This window comes from Leucoraja erinacea, chromosome 7, assembly GCF_028641065.1.
Source record: "Leucoraja erinacea ecotype New England chromosome 7, Leri_hhj_1, whole genome shotgun sequence".
NCBI lineage: Eukaryota > Metazoa > Chordata > Chondrichthyes > Rajiformes > Rajidae > Leucoraja > Leucoraja erinaceus.
The window spans coordinates 50413539-50438202 of record NC_073383.1 but is presented as its reverse complement, the minus strand read 5'-3'; the positions used below and the strand labels follow the sequence as shown (position 1 = coordinate 50438202).

The window sequence follows — 24664 nt, the reverse complement described above, 5'->3', positions numbered from 1 at the left end:
CCAGTTTTATTAACAAGGTTCAAATTTGACAGCTATCAGTAAAATACACCAACTTTTCAAAAATGGTTTACTGTCTTTTGACAGTTTGTCCATTGCGAAAGTTTTCAATTGTTTTGAACCCATTTTTCTCCCTATAGATAACAATACTGGTAATAATTGCTAGGTTTCACGGAAAAATGATTTTGTATTGAGTCTGGATGAAGAGCCCAAAAGAGGGACAGGGATACTTCAAAGTTTGATGTCACATTACATGGAGGATGCCAGTTTGGCTCGGAGATTTCAGGCAGACTGCTGCAATGAGACTCTCTCTCTCTCTCTCTCGCTCCATTCACTTAATTAACAACTGCTAACAACTTTCTCAGTCTTTTCTGTATTTGATCTTTTTCATCAGCCTTTTTGTTTGGGAAGAACAGCAAAAACAGCAAGGCTCCTTGATCATTAAATTACAATTATAATCACAATAATTATGGAATCCTCACACCGAGTTTTACCAGGAATTTTATAAATTAGAATTAATTATGATATAGAAAATCAATGTATAGTTTGGTGATGAACAGGATCGAAAGAGAGGATAAAAATAGGTAAATAAAATTGTATTTATAATACAAAATCGAGGGCAAAAAAGGTTCATATATAATTAATATTGAATTTAAAGAGTTATTTAGTTGTGAATAGAATTGTACCAACTCATTTTTCTGTCATCTTTAATCAGGAACAGGCAGATAATTATTCCAACATCTTGCCATTTAATTGATTTGAGAATTAAGTCATCATGCGATGTTGACTAGAGTAATTTGCTTTCTCTCTCTCAGCTCTGGTGGAGGATCTTTGATCTAAAATGTTAACTGTTTCTCTTCCCAGGAATGGACAGGATGTTAATGAGGGAAGGTTGGACGGACTAGGCTTGTATTCACGGAAGACTCAAAAGTGAGAGGCTGGGTATTAAAACGTCGAAGATTGTGTGGAGTCTTGACGGAGCATGCGGATAGATTATAATGATAAAACATTCAAATTTGGATCCAGGCATTCAACACCATCTGTGTGGCAAACTCCTCTAAACCTTAAAGCCATGCCCTCTAGTGTCTGATATTTCCATCCTGGATAAAAGGTTCTGACTGTCTACCCAATCTATGCCTCTCATAATTTTTATCTCAATACTTCTATCAGGTCTCTCCTCAACCTGATGCTCCAGAGCAAATAATCCAAATCAGACCAGCACTCCTTGTGGTGAAGACACTATAATCCAGGCTCAGCACCTCATATTCTGCTAGGGAAACTTGCAGCCTTAAAGGATTCAAAGATTGAATTCTCCAGGTTTAGATAACTAGCTTACCCACCTCCCTCACCCCCTTTGCCACCCCCCTTCCCCCTTCCATGTGCCACACCTGGATGGGCAGCCATTTCCCCTTTTCCTCTTCCACCTATATTCCTTATCTGGCTTAATAGTTTGTGGTCCTCCATCCTTATCACATTTTTTGCCTGTTCATCTCTGGCCTTTGTCCAACCATTGCCAATCACCCCACCACCAACCTGTATCATTTGCCAGACTTTGTCCTGCTCTCTTTCAGTTTTCTCCTCCCCCCACCACAATCTGGCTGAAGGATCCTGGCCCAAAACATCACCTGTTCATGTTTTCCAGAGATGTTGCCTGACCTGCTAAGTTACCCCAAGCACAATGTGTCTTTTTTTATGTAAACTGGAATCTGAAACTCCTTATGTCTACCAATCTAATCCTCCTCTCCCCCCTTTCCAAAGCTTCCACATTGTTCCTGTATTGGGGTGATCAGAACTACATGCAACTCAAAATGCTGCATAATCAAAGTCCTATAAATCTGTGATTTCATGACATCAATGGCCTGACAAATGCAGGTAAGCATATCATATGTCTTTTTTACCACTCCATCTACATGTTGTCATTTTCAGTGAGTTATGCATTTGGACTCCAAAATCCCTTTGTATATCAATTATGGCTTGACAATAATTGTATGTTCCCCTTGCATTTTTCCTCGCAAAGTGCAACATGCCATACCTGCATGGATAAAATTCCATCTGTCATTTATCCACCCATTTCTGTAGCTGTCTATATCTCACTGTATAATTTGACATCCTTCCTCACAGTCCGTGTCCCTGGGAATCTTGGTGTCATTAGCTAACTAACCATCCCATCCACTTCTACATCCACCTCATTTATATATTTCACAAACGACAGATCCCAGCACAGATCCTTGTGGGAATCCACAGATCACAGACTGAATATTGCCTTTCCACTACAACCCAGTTTTTTTTTATCAGTAAGCCATTTCTGAATTGATACAACCATGTCACTGTGAACCGGTTGAAGATTTTCGTGAAGACCTCGAAGAGCTGGTCTGCACATTCCTTCAGAACCCTTCCTGTCACGCCATCCGGGCCGGCAGCCTTCCTCGGGTTCACCGCCCTGAGCACCCGCCTCACTTCATGCTCCTGCACAGTGAGTGTGTAGTTGTTGTTAGGGGCTGGTGGGAGAATGGTGACGAGCTCTTCTGGTTCTGCCTCGAAGCGAGCAAAGAAGCAGTTCAGCTCCTCTGCCAGTGAGGCATCGCCGTCGGCATTCGTGCTGTTGCTGGGCTTGTAGTTGGTGATGTGCTGGATGCCCTGCCACACCCGCCGTGGATCGTTGTTGTTAAAGTGGTCCTCTATCTTCCTCTTGTGGGCCGCTTTGGCATCCCTGATGCCTTTCTTCAGGTTGGCTCTAGCAGCGCTGTACAGGGCTCTGTCGCCAGACCTGAAGGCGGTGTTGCGGTCCTTGAGGAGAGAAACATACTGTTTCAAGAAACCCTCTTGTATACATCTAACAAATTCTGCCCCATCTAAGCCTTTGGCATTGTGCAAGCCCCAGTCAATATTGGGGAAGTTAAAGATAATAACCCTGTTGCTTTGGCAGCTTTCTGTTCCTCTATCTGTCTCTGGCTATTGGGGGGGCCTATAGTACAATTCCACTGGAGTGCTTGCACCTTTCTTATTTTTAAGTTCTACACATATCTCCTCAGCAGACAAACCCTCCAGTGTGCCTTCTCTGAGTGCCGCTGTGAGTGCCTCCCTCATCATTAGTGCAACTCCATCATCATTTTCCCTCCCTCTCCGTCACGTCTGAAACATCGAAACCCTGAAGCATTGAGCTGCCAGTTGTGTCCCTCCCACCACCACATTTCCACAATGTCCACAGCATCATAGTCCCATGGACAGATCCAGGCTCTATGTTGATCTGCTTTCCACACAAAACTCTGTGCATTGAAATAAATACACTAGGCAGCTCAGAATGCAGAGAACAAGAGTGGAAGCAAGTCATTATCAACCTCAAAGACTATTTTCAGATGAATAAAGCATGGAATAGCGGTCTTGCCTTTGAAACCAATTAGACACTGAATGTATCTCTTTGACGTGTGAATATCATTCTGTTTGATATTCCTAGATCAAGTGCACTGAACATAGTCACTTTTTGTAAGGATCAAGACCCTTCTTCAGACTGATCTGTAGAAAGGTCTCTCCAGAGATGCTTCCTGTCCCGCTGAGTTTCTCCAGCATTTTGTGTCTATCATCGGTATATACCAGCATCTGAAGTTCCTTCCTACGTGTCACTGTTTGTGATGCGGAAGGCTGGATGAGCTGACTATTTGATTTGGAGAGGTGTCCCTTGAGATGGAGGGAGCTTGCAGGAACAAACAGGTGTTGAGGGTCATATCCTGGGACACTGTCCCACTCTGAATGCTCTGACACCCATTGTCAGTTTTCATGTGCAAAGGCTCTTAAAACATTTTTAATTGTCAGAGTAAATGCCTGATACTTAAAATTTAAAACCATTAAAAGAGATTTGAATAATTAAATATTATAAACTTGAACAAACAATCTGAAATATTAAAGGATATTGTAATGAAGGCATGTAACTTTTTGCATAGAATTGGCAATTCCATTCAATAGACAATTGGTGCAGGAGCAGGCCATTCGGCCCTTCGAGCCAGCACCGCCATTTAATGTGATCATGCTGATCATCCCCAATCAGTACCCCGTTCCTGCCTTCTCCCCATATCCCTTGACTCTGCTATCTTTAAGATCCCTATCTAGCTCTCTCTTGTAAGTATCCAGAGAACCGGCCTACACCGCCCTCTGAGGCAGAGAATTCCGCAGACTCACAACTCAGTGAGGAAAAGTGTTCTAAATGGCTTACCCCTTATTTTTAAACTGTGGCCCCTGGTTCTGGACACCCCTAACATCGGGAACATGTTTCCTGCCTCTAGCATGTCCAAACCCTTAATAATCTTAAATGTTTCAATAAGATCCCCTCTCATTCTTCTAAACTCCAGCGTATACAAGCCCTGCATAAGCCTCAGCATATGACTGTCCTGCCATCCCGGGAATTAACCTTGTAAACCTACGCTGCACTCCCTCAATAGCAAATGACTTCAGATTAAGTTATATTTTAGCCCAAAAAACAAACTGCTGGAAGAGGTTAGGCTGCACCTGTCCAGATGCAGGGTCTCGACCCGATAAGTTAACCATCCCTTTGCCTGCTGGGCCCCTCCTTCAGTTCTATTTTGCTTCAGATTTGAGCATCTGCAGCCTCTTGTGTCTCTTTATATTTCAGCCTGACGTGGTGTAAAGCTGAGCACCAGATACAAAGTACATCACTGTTCCCTCCTCCAAGAAGTCATGGATGAGCTACTGGACTTGATGATCAGTCTAAAAAGAGGTGTGTAGAGTTAGATTCACTAGCATCTGATTTACAACTCTCAGTTGCAGCTTATCCTGGAGCTCTGTCTTGCGCTTCTGTCTATTTGTCTGTGCTGTGCTGAGATTTACTCAATTGATAAATGGTGGTTATTAAACAGCTCAGTTCTCTCCACTAATGTAAGAATGAGATGGCGAGCTCTCCTGTGCACTCTTTCCCGGTCCATCGCACACATCGACCAGGGAGGGCTGAGTGTTAAATTCTTAAACTGTCTGGTTAATGGTTCTACAATTAGCCTAAACAGGTGGTGAGGAGTAAAACTGCAAATAGTTAATTATCCATTCTCATTCTGTACCCATTCCAGGTTTAGATCATGTTCTTGTGGAGAAAGGATTTCCAATCCTAACTACATGAATTTGTCCATCATGGGTTATGAAATTATTAACACACATTCCCACGAACAAGTTTCCATAATATTAGTAAATTTAAAAAAATCAGACATATGGACATACATTCAATCCCATGAACTAGTTTCACCTCTCCATGTTCAGTAACAGTTCTGTCTTTTCTGTCGTATGTGGTTTTAATGACAATACCTGGAGATATTGTTCCTCTAGAGTAATTTTGGGATATTTTACGACTAATGATCAAAATTGACTCATGAATGAATGTAAAAAAAGAACACGTTCGTTTCCTGGGGAAGGCCTGTATTAAATATTCTGCGTTCAGACATGTTGCCACTTGTTTAGACTCTTGTAGAACTTGTGACTGGAAATGTGCACTTTCATGAACTGATGTTTTCAGTAAAGGGAAAGAACAATGAGCATCTTGTGTGGAGGAAAAAAAAATCCATCTTCCCAGCCCTTAAACTACAAATATTTTGGTTTAAACAAAATTAACACAAGATATGGTTAAGAAATCTGTGAGATTGCTTATTTTTGTTTCACGATCAAGTTGAAAAATGTAATGTTTCAGTCTTTCCATAAATACTCAAAGCAGCACAGCAGCAGAGAACATACTTTATTAATAGTAGCAATGTTATGGATGTAAGTTCTGATAGGATACGCAGGAATGACTGATATTTTTAGCCTTAGCATTAAATTTTAATGCAAATGGTTTTAAGAAGTCCATTTTGAATGTGCAACCAGCATCGACAATACTAATCTTCAGTGACTGGAGGTGGTGACAGTCGCAATTGAAAGTTCTCATTTTGGAATACGCTATTTGCCATTGAACCAGGATGGAGCAAACCATGCTTGTCACTGCTTCGATTACGAGAGAGTTCCGTGAGAATTGCAAGCTGCAAGAAACAAAAAGAAAATTTATAGATGATGCACATCCTGTTGCGTCATGAGCAAATACATTTGAACAAGGCAATAAAATTAAATCATAAGGCTGCAAGACTTCAGTTTGTCATGAGAGTCAAGAGTATTTAATTGTCACATTAATGATATTCTTACTTGCTGCAGCTTTATAGGCCCAGTAACACAATAAATATACAATAATCAATAATACAATGAATGAATAAAGAGTAATAATAGGTAACCAGACTGTAATAGCACAAAACCACAGAACAAGGTGTAACCAAAACAAAGCACATGGTGGCTCGTTTCTGAAGTAGGGTTGTAGTTGGGGTTGAGCAGTGTGGTTCAAGAGCTTGTTGTTTGCTGGGAAGTAGCTTTTCTTGAACCCGGAGGTCACACTTCTCAGTCTGCTGTTCCTTCTTTCTAATGGCAATGGTGAGATGAGTGCTTGGTCCTGGTGGGTGGGTCTTTCATGATATTAGCTGCCTTTTTGAGCAATAGCTTCTTGTAGATTTCTTCAATGATAGGGTGGCCAATACCTGGATGACTGTGCAATGACCACCACTTTCTGCAGCTTCCTTCGTTTCTGGATGTTCGAATCACCCAACCAGATTGTGATTCAATCAGTCAGTATGCTCTCTAATGCACACGTGTAGAAGTTTGATAAAGTATTAATTGGTGTACTTAATCTCCTCAATCTTCTGAGGAAGGAGACGTATTGATGAGTTTAATTTGTGATTGCACCAATGTGCTGGGTGCAGGACAGATCTTCAGAGATATGCAGTTTAGGAGATTGAAGCTGTTGACTCTCTCCGCCATCGTTCCATCAATGTAAACAGGTTTATGAATGCTTGGTTTTCCCTTCTTGAAGTCAACAATCAGCTCCTTGGTCTTGCTTAGGTCAGGCATAATTCTATCAGATTATCTGTCTCCTTTGTGTACTCTGACTCATTGCCCATTATTCATCTAACAACAGTGGTATCAGTGAATTTAGAGATGGTGTGGAGCTGCGTCTGGAGCATGAGGTATAGAGAAAGTAGAACAGGGGGCTGAGCACACATTATTGAGGTGCTACGGTGCTGTTGCTCAATGAGGAGGAGGTAGTGATTGAGATCTGCTGATGAGGATGTCGAGGATCCAATTGCACAAAGACGAGCAGAGACCTAATTCCTGAGTTTAGAGAAGTTTAGAGGGGATAATGGTGTTGAACGCTGAGTTGCAATGGTACAATGCCAGAGTGGTGAGCCAGCGAGTTTGCATCCCCTGTTCATCTGTTGTGGCGGTAGGCGATTTATAATGTATCCGAGTCCTTATTGAGGCAGGACATAATATGCATCACAACCAACTACTTAAGTACTTCAGATCAATGGAGGGATTCAATACTACATGTATGTTTGGAATTTATAAGGGACAATGAAATATGAATAATTTTTGGAAATGTAGAAAGCTTTTTGTGCTCCCAAAGAATGGATGATTGATTTTTGCCACCCCTGTCATTATCAGGAACTTGAAACTCGGGTAGGTGTACAAAACTATGTATCTACCATATACCTTGAAGCACTTGCATTAATCATGTTTACACTAAAATGCCAAAGCTTTGGACAGTCCCTTTCCCATGACTCTTCGCTAAGCCTCCCCAAAATGTAGGCATCCGCATAATTATAAATTATTCCAAGATATGTTGCAAGTATATAAACAGTTGAGGCAGATACAATAACAATGTTTAAAAAATTTTTAGACAGGTGCATGGATAGGAAATGTTTTGTGGGATATGGGCCAAAGGCGGGCAGGTTGGGCTAGCTTAGAGAAGGCATCTTGGTTGGCATGGACTAGTTGGGTTGAAGTGCCTGTTTCTGTATGGCTCTATGATGGATAATTATTATAGTGGCAGGCTTGTAAAATGGGCAATTTAAATGTTGTAAATGCTGTTGCTTTGCTTTATTAAAAATAAAATCTTCCTTTCATAAAACCTGTTATTAACTTTTCTCTTGGGAATTGGAAGAATCCAATGAGCAAAAATATCAGTACTGAATACAGTAGTAAATTACTGGGTCTATTCCAGGTGTGCAAAATTTCTATAATAAAAATGATGAATTGCAGTCACAAATGTGTACATTTATCACAAAAAGTAAACAAACCACAATAAAAATATACGTTGCATGATATTGAACCACCATGTACAATTTTACAGATTAATAGAACATCACCTCTTCCTATCCATCTGCTGGGTTCCACTAGGCAATTGGGAACCCACTCAGGAATTAGCCATAATTGAATGGTGCAGTAGATTTGAGGGGCGGAATGGCCCAATTCTGCTCCTATAACATATAAACTTATGAAAGTACATTCTTACCAGGAGTAGATAAAGAAAATGCCAAATTAGAAGATAATTCAAACCAAAACGAGTCACTCAATCAATCCAAACAAAGGCCTTGTTTAAATACCTGGACCAGGTTGTTGTGGAGAGGGACATTCAGACATTTGGCATGGAAACAGTCCATTTCATAAGGTCATAAGTGATTGGAACAGAAATGGGCCATTCGACCCATCAAATCTACTCCGCCATTCGATCGTGGCTGATCTATCTCTCCCTCCAAACCCCATTTTCCCACTTTCTCCCCACAATCATTGAGACTCCTACTAATCATTTGGCCCATTACATTTGTGACATGGGTCATTGTGCATCCATCTGTATTAATCTGCATTGGGCATCCATTTGTAGCGCAAAATGTTCTGTAATTAAATTGTAATTAAACAGGTCCTTTTATTTTAAATCCCATCAGAGGCAAACATTCTCATTTCTCACAACAAACCATCTTGTTGTTCTCTTATTTCTCATCCACATGATTTTCCTCAACAACTGTAAAATAAAATAGCAGCAATTTCTGAGTCCAGGAGATGTTCATGGGATAAGGGAATTACCCCACTACTCAAACCTCACGTCAAAAACCTTGGCGTGATATTTGACTCAGCACTGAAACTTGACAAACAAGTCAATGCCGTGGTAAAAGCTAGCTTCTTTCAGCTTTGGACGATAGCTAAAATAAAACAATTCCTCCAGTTTGATGACCTCGAAAAGATCATCCATATATTTATCTCCTCCCGCCTAGATTACTGCAACTCCCTTTACACTGGCATCAGCCAATCTTCCCTGTCCTGCCTGCAACTGGTCCAAAACGCCGCAGCGAGACTCCTGACGGGCACCCGAAAAAGGGACCACATCACCCCGATCCTGGCCTCTCTCCACTGGCTCCCTGTGCGGTTCCGAATAAATTTCAAGATCCTCCTCTATGTCTACAAAGGCCTCAATGGGATTGCCCCCACCTGCATTAAAAGTCTTCTCACCAACCACACCACCTCCAGGTCCCTCAGATCGGCCGACTTGGGGTTGCTGAATATCCTCAGGGGCGAACCGCGCCTTTGCGGTTGCAGCTCCTAGACTGTGGAACAGCATCCCTCTTCCCATCAGAACTGCCCCCTCCATCGACTCCTTTAAGTCTAGACTAAAAACGTATCTGTACTCCCAAGCCTTTCTTGACGTCCTCTGAGCGAGGGCTATATGTATATATGTATGTAGTTTGTTTGTTTATACTATTCTTATAACAAATGTAAAGCACTTTGGCCAATGAGAGTTGTTTTTTAAATGTGCTATATAAATAAATGTGACTTGACTTGACTTGACATGGATAGATAGCAGAGGCAGGGTCTGTTTTCTTTGGAAAAATGAAGTCCAGGAAAATATACGTTCCAAGTATATAAAATGATGAGAGGTCTGGACACAGATAGCAGGAAGCTGCTCCAGTTGATGGAGGGGGATTGAGGACTTGATGTCACCAGTGTAAGACAAGGAGGAAGAGAATTAAGAGTTACCCAAGGAAAATACTTCTTAGGGAGCTTTTGGTTAGAATCTAGAGTGCACTGCCTGAGGTGCAGCTATGTGCATGTGCATGGCCATAGAAAAATGCGGTAAGAGGGTGGGGCGGAAGCGATGGAGAGTGGTTGTGGACACTGGAAGACAAATGACTTCATATGATCATAAAATGTTGTGATAGGAGCAGTATTAGCCCATCCACATCCACTCTATCCAAGCCTTTCACTATTCTGTATGTTTCAATGAGGTCCCCCCTCATTCTTCTAAAGTCCAGCGAGTATAGGCCTAGTGCGTTGAATGCTCATCGTATGTTAACCTACTCATTCCTGGGATTATTCTTGTAAACCTCCTCTGGGCCATCTCCAGAGCCAGCACATCCTTCCTCAAATATGGTGCCCAAAATTGCTCACAATATTCAAAATCACTCAAAGTTCCTCTTCAATTCCATAAAAGTTTTATGATATAATTTGGTGGAGTATTTGTTGGGTTGGGTTGATGATGTGCTCTTAAAGATGTGCTCTGGGTACAATCTTAAAATGATATTATTTTGGTGAGATAAAAATCAGAACCAAAGAGATGAATGAAATGAATGGGTACTTTATTCCTGGCCAACTAGCCCAAGGCAAGCTACCCCAGTTATAGCAATAAATTAATGATCAGGATAGGTTCCAATTTCCAAGTTGAGATGTTAATGCTGTAACAGGTGTTCTGTGACTAATCAACAACATTGTATGGGTCTTGGAAAATGATTGACAGACCCTTGATAATGTGGAAAATGTGAGGTTATCCATTTTGGTGGAAGCAAACCCTTAGATCCAGACTGAGACCACCCCGCCGATTGGGAAAGGGGATTACCCGATTCATACTGGTTCACCAGTTTGAAGGTAGGCATGCAGGTGCAACAGGCAGATGCTGGTTTTGCCATTGAAAATGACACAAGTTAGCAGGAGAATCTACTGCAGTTCTGAAGCTTGGTGAGACCACGCTATTCATGTTCGTCCAGAATTGGTCTGAAAATCTGAGGGCCAACATTATGAAACAGAGCCTAGTCAGTGTTTGCCACCAGACTGATTCCTGGGAGGTCAGAGTTACTCCAGCAGAAAGACTTTGGTGTTTTACTCTCTAGAATTTAGGAGACTGAGAGGGGATCTTATAGAAACTTACAAAATTCTTAAGGGGTTGGACAGGCTAGATGCAGGAAGATTGTTCCCGATGTTGGGGAAGTCCAGGACAAGGGGTCACAGCTTAAGGAGCACAATTTTCAAAGAAGAGAAACAGAGGTGCCACACAGAAGTGATGAATCTCTGGAGGTCATCAATTTTCTATTGAGGCCAGTTTATTGGCTATACTTCCAGAGGGAGTTACCATGTGGCCCGCTGTGGCTAAGGGAACCAATGGAGAGAAGGCAGGTACGGGATAGAGTTTGAAGCCATGATCATATTGAAGTCGTGGCAGTCGACCTAGTTACTGGGCAAAGCTATAAATGTTGACATACAGATTTTTGACCAAATGTTACAAACAAATGGCAAACAAATGGCCATAATTTACTTTACACGTGGACTCTGCAGATACTAACAATTTGCAGTGTCAAAAGTGATCGTTCACGTAATTACTACACACAGGAAGAACAAGTTGTTTTGGGGGGGAATTTGTGTGATTAAACATGGGATTCTCATGGAGTTCTAAATTCGAGGCAAAATAACACTAAACCTGCTCATGCTGCACCAGGATTACAACACACTCATATCATTCCTCCAGAGCTGTGAGTCCCAGGAGACAAAAAAAGCCAAAGAATGTCATCATTACACGCAACTGCTTACAACCCGTAGTTTTCTATTTCAAGTCAATGCAGATTTCATTTGCACCAAAAAAGAAGAAAGATAAAATGTTTTCCTCAAAGAATAACGCACATTCCAAATTCTTATTTGTTGGAATAAATGCCCATTGGACTGTTGGAAGATTAAAAATGTAGATTAATAGTCAGTGATTTGGATTCAATGCTGTCAGTGTTTAAGAGAAGACACTGACAACTACATTAATATGATGTTTTAGAGAAGTTCAGAAATGCTAAATGTTTGAAGTTGCATGAAGATCTATTCTTCCTTTCACCCTACCACACACCACAGAATCATGTTGTTGTTACACATCTCTAAATTATGCTGGGAGTGCTGTGATCAAGCAGCTGACCAATCTAACACAGATGCAAATCTCCACTTGATCGTTCATGATCCTCTTCGCCCTCCCTCTTCTTTCCCCCTCTCCTCTTATCCTCACCCACTTGCTCCCTCATCTCTCTCTCCCTCTTCTTTCCCCTACCCTCAGTCATATCCCTCCCTCTCTCCATAACCCCTTTCCCCTCCCTTACCCCCTTCTTTCCCTCTATTAAACAACAATCCTCTCCTCGTACCCTCCCAACACTCCCTCCCTCACCTTACAACAACATTACAAATCTCTCATTGGACTGGGAGTCCTGTCTTTGTTAATATTGCCCATAGCCCCTCTCCCCTCCCTACCCCAAGTGGAACCCGTTGTGCCTCGTTCCCCCAACGCAATATTCCAGTCTGGAACCGCGGGAGGCACCTGGGAGGGGGAGGGAGGAGCGTGATTCTGGGCGCAGTACGTGTCCTTTGTGCAACTTTAATTAGGCAAGGCAACTTTAGTTAGGCAAGGCAACTTTAATTAGGCAACACAGCTTTAGCATTTCCAAACAAAAGCCAACACAGCTTTAGCATTTCCAAACCAAAGACAACGCAACACAGCTTTAGCAATTCCAAACTATATTTTCAAACCACATTAAGGACAATGACAGGTCAGTAAAACCATTCAGTTTAGTAGACGTGTTCAGTGTTATTCACAGCTCAGACTGAGAGACGTGACCCTCTCGCTCCCCTATCTTGCAGAGACTGACTGAGGCACTCAACACTTCCGGGTTTTATAGTACCTCCGGAAGGGGCTTGGCCTTCAGGAGAGAGAATCTCAACATTTTTTAAACACTAATAACTCTTTTATTTTTCATCGATGGGAAAAATCCTCTTGTGTTGCGCAGCGGAGGGGGACTGAGTAAGATGGCTAAAAATCACAGCCGTAGGTGGCGGCGTTTTTTCTAAAATCAATATACAGAACAACAGTGGTCAAGATCAGACTTTTAGTAATATAGAAGACTAGACTCAGTGAGACCCGTTGGGTTCCTGTCACACGGGAGGTTCCCCAACGCAACCCGTTCCCCAGCGCAACCTGTTCCCCAAGCAATATTTCACCACTCACCCGTCCCCCTAACTGCGCAGGCACGGCTCATTTCTCCTCATCCCCCAGCACTCCCTCCTCCTCCTCTTCACCCTCCATCTTCTATCCCCTCTCCTCTTCCCCTCCCCAATCCATCCCTCACCTCTCCCTCCTTCTTTCCCGTACCCTCAGTTACTCCCTCCATCCCTCCATAACTTCCCTCTCTAACCCCTCCTATCCCTCTATCTCCCACTCCTCACCTCCCCCTATCTCCCCACTACTATCCCTTCTGACCTCCCCCACTGCACTCCTATCCCTCTATTCCCCACTACCTACCTCCCCCACTCCCCCTGTCCTCCGCCTCTAATTCTCCCTCCCACACTCCTCACCTCCTCCACTTTCCCCCTCTCCCTCCCTACCCCTTCCTTTCCCTCAATCCCCCCACTCTCCCTCCTCACCTCCCCAGGATCTTTCCCCTCTCCTCCTCTCCTCTCCCAATCCCTCCCTCACCCCTCCATCTCTCTCCTTTCCCCTACACTCAGTCACTCCCCCGTGGGGGGAGATGGAGTCGGTGTTCATCACGGTGGGCAGCATCAGTTTCGATGAGCTGGTGGAGAAGATCTCCTCCGAGAAGGCAGTGAGGATGAGTTACCACAACGGCGGCGGCGGAGGAGACGGACCCAGGGGGATGGGTAGACGGGACCGTTATTGCCGCAGAGGGCGGCTGGGGGAGAGGGGTGAGTGATGAGGAGGAGAGAGACAAGACCAGGGTCTCCACTAAACCCCCACCCTGCCGCCGGCGGTGGGGGAGATGATAGACAAATTACTGTGAGGAGGGGAGAGAGGAGTTTGTGAGTGAGGTGGGACCGGTGGGGCAGGAAAGGGCGTTGCCATCCCGGCCATGGCATTGATTGACAGAAGAGACCAATCAACATGGTGCTGACTGAAGGAATCAGCGCACGCACGGTTTTTGAATGTTTTTAAAGCTCGATAACTTTTACAATATACCACCAATTGGAATGAAATTTGTTGCACTCGTAGCACAGGAGAACGGTGAATAACCTGGCCAAAAAAATTGTATTACTATCACGTACCTTCTTTGCGCAAATAGAAAAACCCCGCAAACAGGAAGAGCACAAGATTGGAGTTTTAGTTATGTATAGATAAATAGATAGATAGATAGATAGATAGATAGATAGATAGATAGATAGAGTTATAGATGCTTGGATCTTGCTGCCATGGGTCATGCTGGAAGTATATATAATATTGGCATTTTTGGATAGACGCATGAATATGCAAGGATGGAGGAATGTGGGTCATGTGTGGGCAGAAGGGATTAGTTTAATTTGTCATCATGATTGGGCTAAAGGGTCTGTTACTGTGCTATAAAGTTTTATGCTCCATATGTTTAAAAGGGATTGGATAAACGCATTGGGTGAACACCAGGCCGGCTCTGATTCTGAGTGAACAGGAGAATCACAGTTAGAATAGCTCACTAATTGTTTGCATCAAAGCTACAGATTCAAGCCATTAATCATATTCTGTGCAATTATATTTTACCATTATAAATATAATGGCAATGGTGTCATATCACCACCTATGGATATCTGCTCAAATCATATGAAATAACACACTTCTGTGCTGTCAAGCAATGAGATGACTCCATCATTCATAAGTGATCTTTTTTGAAAGCACCCTTGGGATCAGTGACCTTAACAAGAGTCTCTGGGAAATGTAATTTGTCAGTGCCTTCCATCCTACGCACAATTTTCAATACACTCTCACCCTGAAATTCCATGGGGTGGGCTGGTGTCTCATTAAAGTCTCTCTCTTGCAGACTAGGAGAATATCAGGGCTCTGCCCGATCAAGGTCTAAATATTTCTGCTGCTTAGAACAGAGGCCTTGCAGGGACCAGAGAAAAGTTTGTTTCAGAACGGTTTATAATGTTTCAATTTTCAATAATGAATACATATTAAGCTCCTACATCGTCAAATATTCTGATAAACTACAATCCAGTAAATCATCAAGTCTGCTCAATAGTTAAGCAAATACTGAAGTACAAAATCAGAAGGGACTATTTGGTACCTCAAGTCCAACAAGAAAAGATTATTTTGTCCATTTAGACATTGTCATTATCTCTATGCAATCCAATTAATCTTTAAAGGCAAACATTTCCCAATATATTCTCAAACTTGATTAAGTAAGACTCGTCTCTAGTATTTTTGATGGGTGGCGCCGCGAGCCGGCAGCCTCGCCAGCAGCTGTTCGGCCTTTTCACTTTTTTTTTGTTTTTAGTATGTCTAAAAGTGTGTTTTAGAGTGGTGGTGGGGGCGGGAATAGGGGGAAACTGTTTTTTAGTCACTTACCTCGGTGGAATGCGACTTTTCTCCCTCCTTCGCGGCCTAACAGTTTGGATTGGTCCGGCCTCTACCGGAGACGGGTCCAGAACTTCAGCAGCGGGCGCAGCGTGGACTTTCCATTGTGTCGTCTGGGATCTTTCACCGGGGATTGCTGGAGAAAAGCTCCGACCGCCGGCCTGCGGCCTATAACATCCTGAGGCCGTGCTTTCCAGTAGGAAGTGGCCGATTCGGGACCTCCAAGCCGCAGAGTGTCCGTCCGTCCCAACATCGGAGTTTTGAGCATCTCGACGAGAGTGCCTGTATATCGGGCCTTCCGTAGCAGCAACTGCGGAGGCTTCATGGCCCCGACCACAGATGAACAAAGGAGGAGGACTGACAAAGTTATTGCCTTCCACCACAGTGAGGAATGTCGATTCCACTGTGGTGGATGTTTATGTTAAATTCTATTGTGTATTGTGCTCTTGTGTTTGTATGGCTGCATAGTAAATCAAATTCCACTGTACCTTAATTAGTGCATGAGGCAATAAATGTGAACTTGAACTTAACCTTTTCCTCCTCTAGAAAGAAAACAAAATAGGCTTTTTCCTTTTCCAAACTGATCACCACTTTAATTTTCCTCCCGTTATGTCTGTCACGCGAAATATTTTTTAAACGTTAGTTTCTGAATTAATGCGACTCGATTAGGAAATGCATTTTACATAAACATTTTAGACACAAGTTAAAAACTTTCAGCTGAAGAACTGTAACTCTGTTGAAAAGATGTAAGGAAACCCAAAGAAAGCGTTGGCCCCAGGGGCTACAACGTGAGTTGTAACCACAGCCATGTCACTGGAAAATGCAGTGGGTGAAGAAGAGTGCAACATGCGAGTCGGTAGTCGGGTCTGGAGCTGGGGCTCTGTACTGCCGTGTGGATGATGGGAGTCAGGGATGGGTCAGCAGGTCATTCCATTCACCTTCAGTTTACACTTTATATTTGTTTTATTTAAGGTTCTGGCACACCATGGTGCTTTAGGCACACGGGAGGGGGGGTCATTAGTGGGCCAGGGATGTATTGTCGTTTCATTATCACGTAATCCCTGGTGGTCCAGTAAAATCCAGAAAGGATCTGGAACCGAAGGCATCTGCAATCTAAGTAATAATATATTTTGACACCAATAACTACAACCCCCAAAAGAATCTTCATGATGCAGTGGAAAGAGTGAAAACAGTTTTCCATCGAGTGTTCATCAAAATAATTACAAATAACCCCACAAGGAGTACTTCAGCTTGCACCAAAGTTACAAAGTGAAAAACTGCTGACCCCAGGGCCTCACATTGGAAACGGAAGTACAACCATTATCTGCACAGGGTTGATGACAGTTTCTACACAGGGTTGATGACAGAGAATAAACCTGACTGGACTGAACACTGCACCACGATGCATTGGCCAAGGAATTAGGTCATTATTTCTCCAGTGTTATGTGCTACTGAAGTCTCTGCGGTGACAAACAGGAAGTGTGAACACACCTCCAGTCAGAAGTGTGGCATCATGGTTAAGGACAAACAAAATACATCTTTTTCACATGTCTGATGCAGGTACTGGACGTTTTGGATGTGCTAATAAGGAATGTAAAGCTTGGTAAAGGTTCCCACTGGCTCCATGGCTGCACTGAAGCAGCCACACCATTGTTGCCTACACTTAGGGAAACTACTCTCGTAGAAGAAAGAAAAATACTTCCTTCAAACCACCATCCTTTTTGCTCAGAGATTCCTGACCTGCTGCGTTCTCTATGGTCCACAAGATATAGCTTCCCTGTATCCTATCCTTAAGAACAAGGGAACGGGGCCAGGGCACAAAAGGCATATCAATCCTACATTCACCCTATAGAATGTGTCAAGTCCTACATTCACCCTATACAATCATCCTCCTCTGCTTCAAATATTCATCAAATTCATTCTTTGAAATACTTAATAATTTCTGCCTCAATCATTCTGCAAAATCGGCACAAAATTTAAAATCCTCTTAAAAATTTAAAAGCTCCTAAATTAAATTGCCCCAGAAATAGCTCCCCATCAGTGGAATCTATGTGCGCTGCATCACTCGCCTTTGTAGCAGTCATCACAGTGACTGAGAAAATAAAGCTTTCTAAACTGGTTACAACATTCTGAGAATCTCTCCAAGAATGACCATATGTTCTTTAAAAATTCAAAGTGCAGCCTCAGCCTTCCTCCTTTTTTTTCTGCAAATAATTTCCATGAATAATTGCCTCCTATTTATCCTTTCAAAACAATGTTCTGTGCCTCAGTTTCCTGTGAAATCTCAAAAGAACATCCATCTATTCTCACTGCAGTTTACTGTCTGACTTGCTGTGTATTAATAGCATTTTCTCATCCCTTTGGAGATTTTAAACATCACAATATCCTTCACCCCCTTTAGAATAGCTGTGCTTGACCTAATGTTCATCTGCTCTCCACACATGCCGTTTCTATGTTCCATGGTGTATTTAGCCATCTCTTACCCTCCTTTGTGATTATCCTGGTTTAAATCAACTATTTATATAAATGTTTTGCATTAGTCCCCATATTTTACTTATTCTAATTGTTACGTAGATAAGGTCATAAACAGTTAAAGTGATGTCCAACACAAATCTGCTGGAGGAACCCAGCAGATTGAGATATGGATGGAAGGAAATGGTTGCTGTTTCGGATAGAAACCCTGCATCAGGACTGAGAGTGGAGAGGGAAAACAGCCAATATGCAGAGGATACGGGGGAAAGGTGAGATGGAGGAGAGGGTTGATTAGAGAATCAGGGAGGGGTGAAAGGTGACGGGCATTGCAACTGGTGGAAGTGATAAAGATGATATACTGGATGTGAAAGCAAGTGAGGTGAAAGGTGATGTCTAGCAGAACTCTATCTCTGATGAGCTCCATCAACTATATCTCTATTTCCCCCAGTTATAGCAAAACCCTATCACAAGCCACATCTGTCCTTCCCACCCTTCCACTTCCTTTGTGACTCCCTGGTCCGCTCATCCGTCCCTCCCCAACCCTCCACCTCCCTGAGCCCTGGCACCATCCCCAGCAATAAATATCTTATTGGTATTTTAAACCATTGATTTTGTTTCATTTTATTTCTCTGTCAGTACTCCATATGGTAAATCGAATACTCGGTAAATCTAGCGGACAAATGGGATCAAATCTCTTGACTAAGTTGAGGCATGTAGCTGAGGGTGACGGACTCACTTACCTTCAGCCACTGCTTAGAAAAATGTTTCACCAAGGGAAAATGTAGTGCAAAGTAATTTGGTTCTGGCAATCACATCGCAGCAGAGTAAAATATTATGAAATTATCTGTTGGAAATTGCAAAACATTCATGATCAGTGCTGCTGTTAGTGCTGCGTATAATCTGTATAAGTGATGTGTTTTGAAATCATCACTGAACAGCTACAGCAACTGCAATAAACCTCCAGTTGCAAATGTCAGGACTATTTCTGAGAGCGATCTGGCTGAATACCAGAGCTGCAAAGTGACTGATACAGTAGTGAAACCATTTTGAGGTGCTTTTTGATAAGCAGTTAATTGATGGTATTGCTTCAGTGCTTTGGTGTATGCTGAATGCATAAAAGCAAGTTAATAACTTGAACTACAGAGAGAACTCAATGACATAGCTGGCAAAACTGAGTCTTTCTCTCATCTTGCAGTCTTCATTTCTATCCTTACTGATTTCGTATGCTGACTATTGCCAATATGATTTGCTCGTTAATGAACATCAAAATAAAAATTACACATGCTGGAAATCTAAAATCAAATCAAACAACCTTCTGAATATGTCCAGTATTTTTTGTTTTTACATTATGAACAGCTTTCGTTCCTGAGATAAGCTGACAAGGTTTCACTGGAAGCTTGGTTCACCTGACAACGACACTCTTTCACCTTATATTGTGCTGATATATTTTTATCTGAAACAAGAAGTGGTCAGTTAAATGTGCTTTTACAGGTGAGTGTGGAGGAGTAAAATCTTCTCCAGGACGAAGCAGCACTAGATTTCTGCTGTAGTGCGGATTGTTTTATTGTTTGTGCCATTAAGATGGCCAATCAGAAACTGTCAAATTCCAAGGGAACCACAGCTGCTGTAAATCGAAAATAGAAACAGAAAATGCTGGATAAACTCAGCAGGTCAGCCTGTATCAGTGGGAAGAGAAAAAGAGTCAACTTTCAGGCTGAAGATCCTTTCTGAGTATTTCCAGCATTTTCTGTGTTTACTTTGGAAATTAATATTTATTTACATCTTTCTTTTGTGTTCATAACCAAATCATGCCTGGCCAGTGTTTAGTTTAATTTAGTTTTGAGATCCAGCACGGAAACAGGCTCTTCGACCTACCAAGTCCGCGCCGACCAGCGATCGTCGCACATTAACATTATCCCACACACACTAGGGACAATTTACATTTATACCAAGCCAATTAACCTACAAACCTGTATGTCTTTGGAGTGTGTGAAGAAACCAAAGTTTTTGGAGAAAACCTACGCAGGTCACAGGAAGGAGGTGCAAACTCTGAACAGACAGCACCCATCGTCAGGATCGAACCTGGGTCTCTGGCACTCTACCGCTGCGCCACCATGCGGCCAAAACAATGGCATAATTTTTTTTAGTGAGTGGTAGAGGGGAAGTTGGGAAGAGGGGAATCTAAACAAGTCATTCCCAATGCCCGCAATGGTTACACAGTGTGGGGTAATTCCCTAAAAGAACACATCATTGAGGCCTTCTTCTGTGTCACCATTTACTACTGTTCCTCACCAAAAAAAACCCTTCTCAGTTCTTGAAGCTCTTGCAATGATGCATTAGATAAATCCGTTCTTGAATTATTTTTCGAACGACTCTTTCAAAATGATACCATAGTTTATCGTTTTTAAAAAAGAACAATTCATCACAATGTGTGTGTACATATATTTAGCGGATGAAAATTGCATGGCACGCTGCATATTTAATGAACCGAGGGACATTGAGGACTCATGATGTAGGCAGCGAGGTGTAGTCAATGCTGCACTTTGCAAATAGTTGCAAATCAAGAGACTGCTGCAGCAAACCACAATGCCATCAGTCTATTAAACCACAATTTAATCAAGCAGCACCTTTTACTCCAACAGGAACTAAACTGGATATGTTAAACAATCCACAGGATTTAGCAATCCTCACAGTTTCAACAGGATTTTGATACCTATGGGTACATTTATATTGTGTGGCTTGTTAATATTTGATTGAAATTCAGGTACTTTTTGAGCATTTAAACGTATCACAAGATGCATGAAAGGATTCAGCGTAATGGAAAAATAGGCATACTGGCAAACCATCCCTTACTATTTCAGTTCACTAACTAACCAGGCTGGATTTCAGATGTTCAATTATTAAAGAAGGTAACATTTATTTTCCTCCCAGTTCGTGCAGTGATTCGTGCTGTGCCAAAGCCAATACCTTCTATCAATTTTTAATTGTTGAATCACACCACACCATCTCAATCCAGCCACCTGCATTTGAATGAACATAAAATACTTTGTCCTGCCTCTTGCAAGAACACCATCCCCAACTCTCACTTTCACTGTTTCCACCGCATCTGCTCCCAAGATTAGGCTTTTCACTCTAGCACACTCGGGAGGGGACGGGGACGGTGGTAGTGAAGGGCCTGTCCCACTTGGCCTCATTTGTGCCTCATTTACGTGTTATATGTAAATTAGGTTGACGCGTCGTGACGCGTGGGGTGCTCGTGCGTTGCGCATGATGAGGCGTGAAATCGTATGCGGTGGCCGTGGTATCGCGCGGCGCTCCAGGTTTTAGTACAGGAATTAAATCCTAGCGCGCCACCTGCGTGACGTATCGTGTACACACGCTGACGCATTGGGTACGCACGCTGGCGTCCCGACGTCTCGCGTATCGTGTGGTAACACATGGTTACGTCACCGTGCATCAACATCCTTAAGTCCTTGCATCAACGTCCTGCCGCACGCCGCAGGGTTATTCTAATGACGTCACGTGCACCAGACGGCTGTGCTGACGCGTGATGGCATCGCGCATCGACCTATTTTACATATGATGCGTAAATGAGGTGCAAATGACAGCCAAGTGGGACAGGCCCTTGAGACTCCGCTCACAAATCTGTCTCCAGGGGTTGTGCAGGAGAGGGGTGCATGGTTCGCCACTGTATAATAACCCTGTATAACCCGGGAGGGCAGCCCGAGTGAGAATGGAAGACATACACCCAGGCTGAGGGGGACCGGACTGTGATTTATTAGATTGTCACTGCTGAGATTTCTGCTTGGACCAGTGGTGAAGGGAGAAATAGTGTTGCTAACTCCAGTAGCAATTCAACAGCGCCTGCAGTGCTGTAGACCCGGTTCGATCCTGACTACTGATGAAACGCAGGTCTGTATACACACAGCAGCTCAACTGCCGAGAATGTTTTTCTCGAGTGACCTATGACCTGGGCATGCCCAGTCGGAATGTCGAACTAGCTTATTATAATAAAGTTGAGCTGATTTTAAAGTCGTTTTAAAAAAGTAATAATTTTCAATATTTAGGTGCTCCTGGCAAGGCCAGCTGATATTTCTCATTCTACTAATGGTATAGTTGGTCCTATTTAGTTATTCCAATGATCTGCATTATATCCTGATCTACGGCATTGTCTGTGGGGAGTCGCAGATTCTCACCATGGAAGTGTTTTGTTTTTCTCTAGTTGATCAGTTTCTTCTCACATCTCAAACAAGTGTAGGTTGGTAGGTTAAATAGTCAATGTAAATTTTCTCTAGTATGCAGATGAATGGATGAATAAGTTTATGGCCAAGTATTCACATACAAGGAATTTGCCTTGGTCCTCCGCCCGCAAGTGACAACAAGACATACAGTGAGTTAGGAATGACACATTAAACATTAAATAATAAAACAGAAACATTAAACATTAATAATAAAACATTATCGATTAAACATGTGAATTTTCGTTCAGACTTCAGTCTGAATGACAATAAAGGAAATCTGTAATCTGTAATCTGTAATTAAATAAAATACCAGAGCAAAAGGAGGCTACAGATTTTGGGTTATTGAGTAGAGCTACTACTCGTGTAAAAAAGCTGCTTTTATGTCTGGCTGTGGCAGCTTTGATATTCCGGAGTCGCCTTCCAGAGGGAAGTGATTAAATTAGCGGGGAGAAGATGGGAATGTGGGGAAAATAAAATGCCAGTCGTGTAGCATTACTAAATGTGTACCTGATGGTTAGCATGGACCTGGTTGGCCAAAGGACCCATCTCTGTGCTGTATGAACCCATAACTCCATAATGGTGTTTGAGAATGTGAAGGTGAACTGCCTACTTCAGCTGTTGAAGTGCTTCAGATAAAGATATTCCTACAGTACTCTGGTGTAGGAAGTTCCATGATTTAAACCTAGTGACAATATATTTCCAAATCAGGATAGTGCAAAACTTGGAGGTGCTATTCCCATGCATCTGCTGTCTTTATCTTTCTTGGTGGCAGAGTTTGCAAGATTGGAACATAGATTACTAGAGCACAAGAACAGGCCCTTAGGTCCACAATGTCTTTGCTGAACATGAGGCCAAGACCAATTCTTAGCTGCGTATACATGATCCACAAAACACCATTCCATGCCTATCCATACACCTATCCAAAGTCTCTTAAATGCCACGTATATCTACTTCAACCACCACCCCTGGCACTATGTTACAGGTACTCGCCACCCATTGTGTAAAAATCTTGACCCGCACATATCCTTTAAGCTTTGACCTTCTCACATTAGAGCTATACCCTCTGGTGTTTGATTTTTTCAATCCTGGGAAAAATATTCTGACTGTCTATCCTATATATGCCTCTGATAATTTTATATACAGGTGCACAACCTTTTATCCGAAAGCCTTGGGACCAGACACTTTTCGTAATTCAGAATTTTTCGGGTTTCGGAATGGAAGATTTTTAGCGTAGGTTTTAACGGCTGGCTCAGTGGTAGAGTGCTCGGCTCATATCCGCAAGGTCGCGAGTTTGCGCCTCGATCCCGGCAGTTACTCGATCGCGAGTTTGAGTCTTCAATGTAGTTTTTTCTTGCAGAATAGGAGTGAATAGGGAGGGTTAGGCTGGGATCATTCTCTGCGAGATGATCTTAATGCGGGAGACAAGTGTAGGAGAGGTGTACTGACTGTGTGGGCAGAACTTTGGAAGTGATTGCCCACCATTCTCAAAAGCCGCTGTGTCTCCCTGTCCCTCCAACTCCAGAGGAATCCGCTCCCCGATGGGCCGCTACGGCGACAAGTGGCAGTTCGCCCACAGCCCGAGCTGCGCCACCCCAAGAACAAGACGTACCTTGCACACCGTCAGCTTCTGCCCCTATGGGGAGCGTGTTCCTCTGGAGTTGGAGCGGGGCTGGGCTGGAGTTGCTGATCTGGGATCTCCGTGCTTGCAGTGGGCCTGGGGGTCAGTGTCCCGATGAGGGGGGCGCAGCTCGGGCTGTGGGCGAACTGCCACTTGTCGCCGTAGCGGCCCATCGGGGAGCGGCTTCTGGTGGTCCTGACGTCTCTCAGCTCCTGTCCAGGGGGGTGGCCGGAGACGTCAGGACCAACAGGAACCCGCTCCCCGATGGGCCGCTACAGCGACAAGTGGCAGTTCGCCCACAGCCCGAGCTGCGCCCCCTCATCCGCAACCCCAAGAACAAGACGTACCTTGCACACCATCAGCTTCTGTCCCTACGGGGAGCGTGTTCCTCTGGAGTTGGAACGGGGCTGGGCTGCTGCTGGCTGTGGGTCTCTGGGATCTCCGTGCTTGCAGTGGGCCTGGGGGTCGGTGTCCCGTTGGTCCTGACGTCTCCGGTGACTGGCACTGACCTGCTGGCATCGCCGACGTGAAGACAGTGCAAAGCCCCCGCGCCGGTGCAATGGGCGGGGAGCTGGAGAGGGGAGGGAAGGGGTCACACACATGGCCGGGAAGCAGAGGGGTGTAGGTGGGGTGAAACTGAAGGGAGCGACAATCTGCTGCTGCCTGCCCGCTGAGTTAAAAAGTTCCCACGCAAGACTCACGATACACTGTGTATCGTGAGTTTACCGTGGGAACTTTTTAACTCAGCGGGCAGGCAGCAGCAGATTGTCAATTATTAACCCTCCCGCGCAATATACCCTCACCTTCTATTTCATGAATGGGAATTTAGTTCCCCTTTCTTCGAGGACCGACCGG

General features: G+C 43.4%; 1 protein-coding gene across 1 annotated transcript in view; it reads right to left on the bottom strand.

Moving 5' to 3' along the window:
- Positions 1-5707: 5707 nt before the first annotated feature.
- The window catches only part of vps8 (VPS8 subunit of CORVET complex), a 434442-nt gene continuing 415485 nt past the window's right edge, over positions 5708-24664 (bottom strand). Inside the window, exon 47 of the mRNA XM_055638558.1 lies at positions 5708-6005. Coding sequence (XP_055494533.1) covers positions 5865-6005 — 141 coding nt within the window. The 3' untranslated portion in view covers positions 5708-5864. The remainder of the gene's footprint in view (positions 6006-24664) is intronic.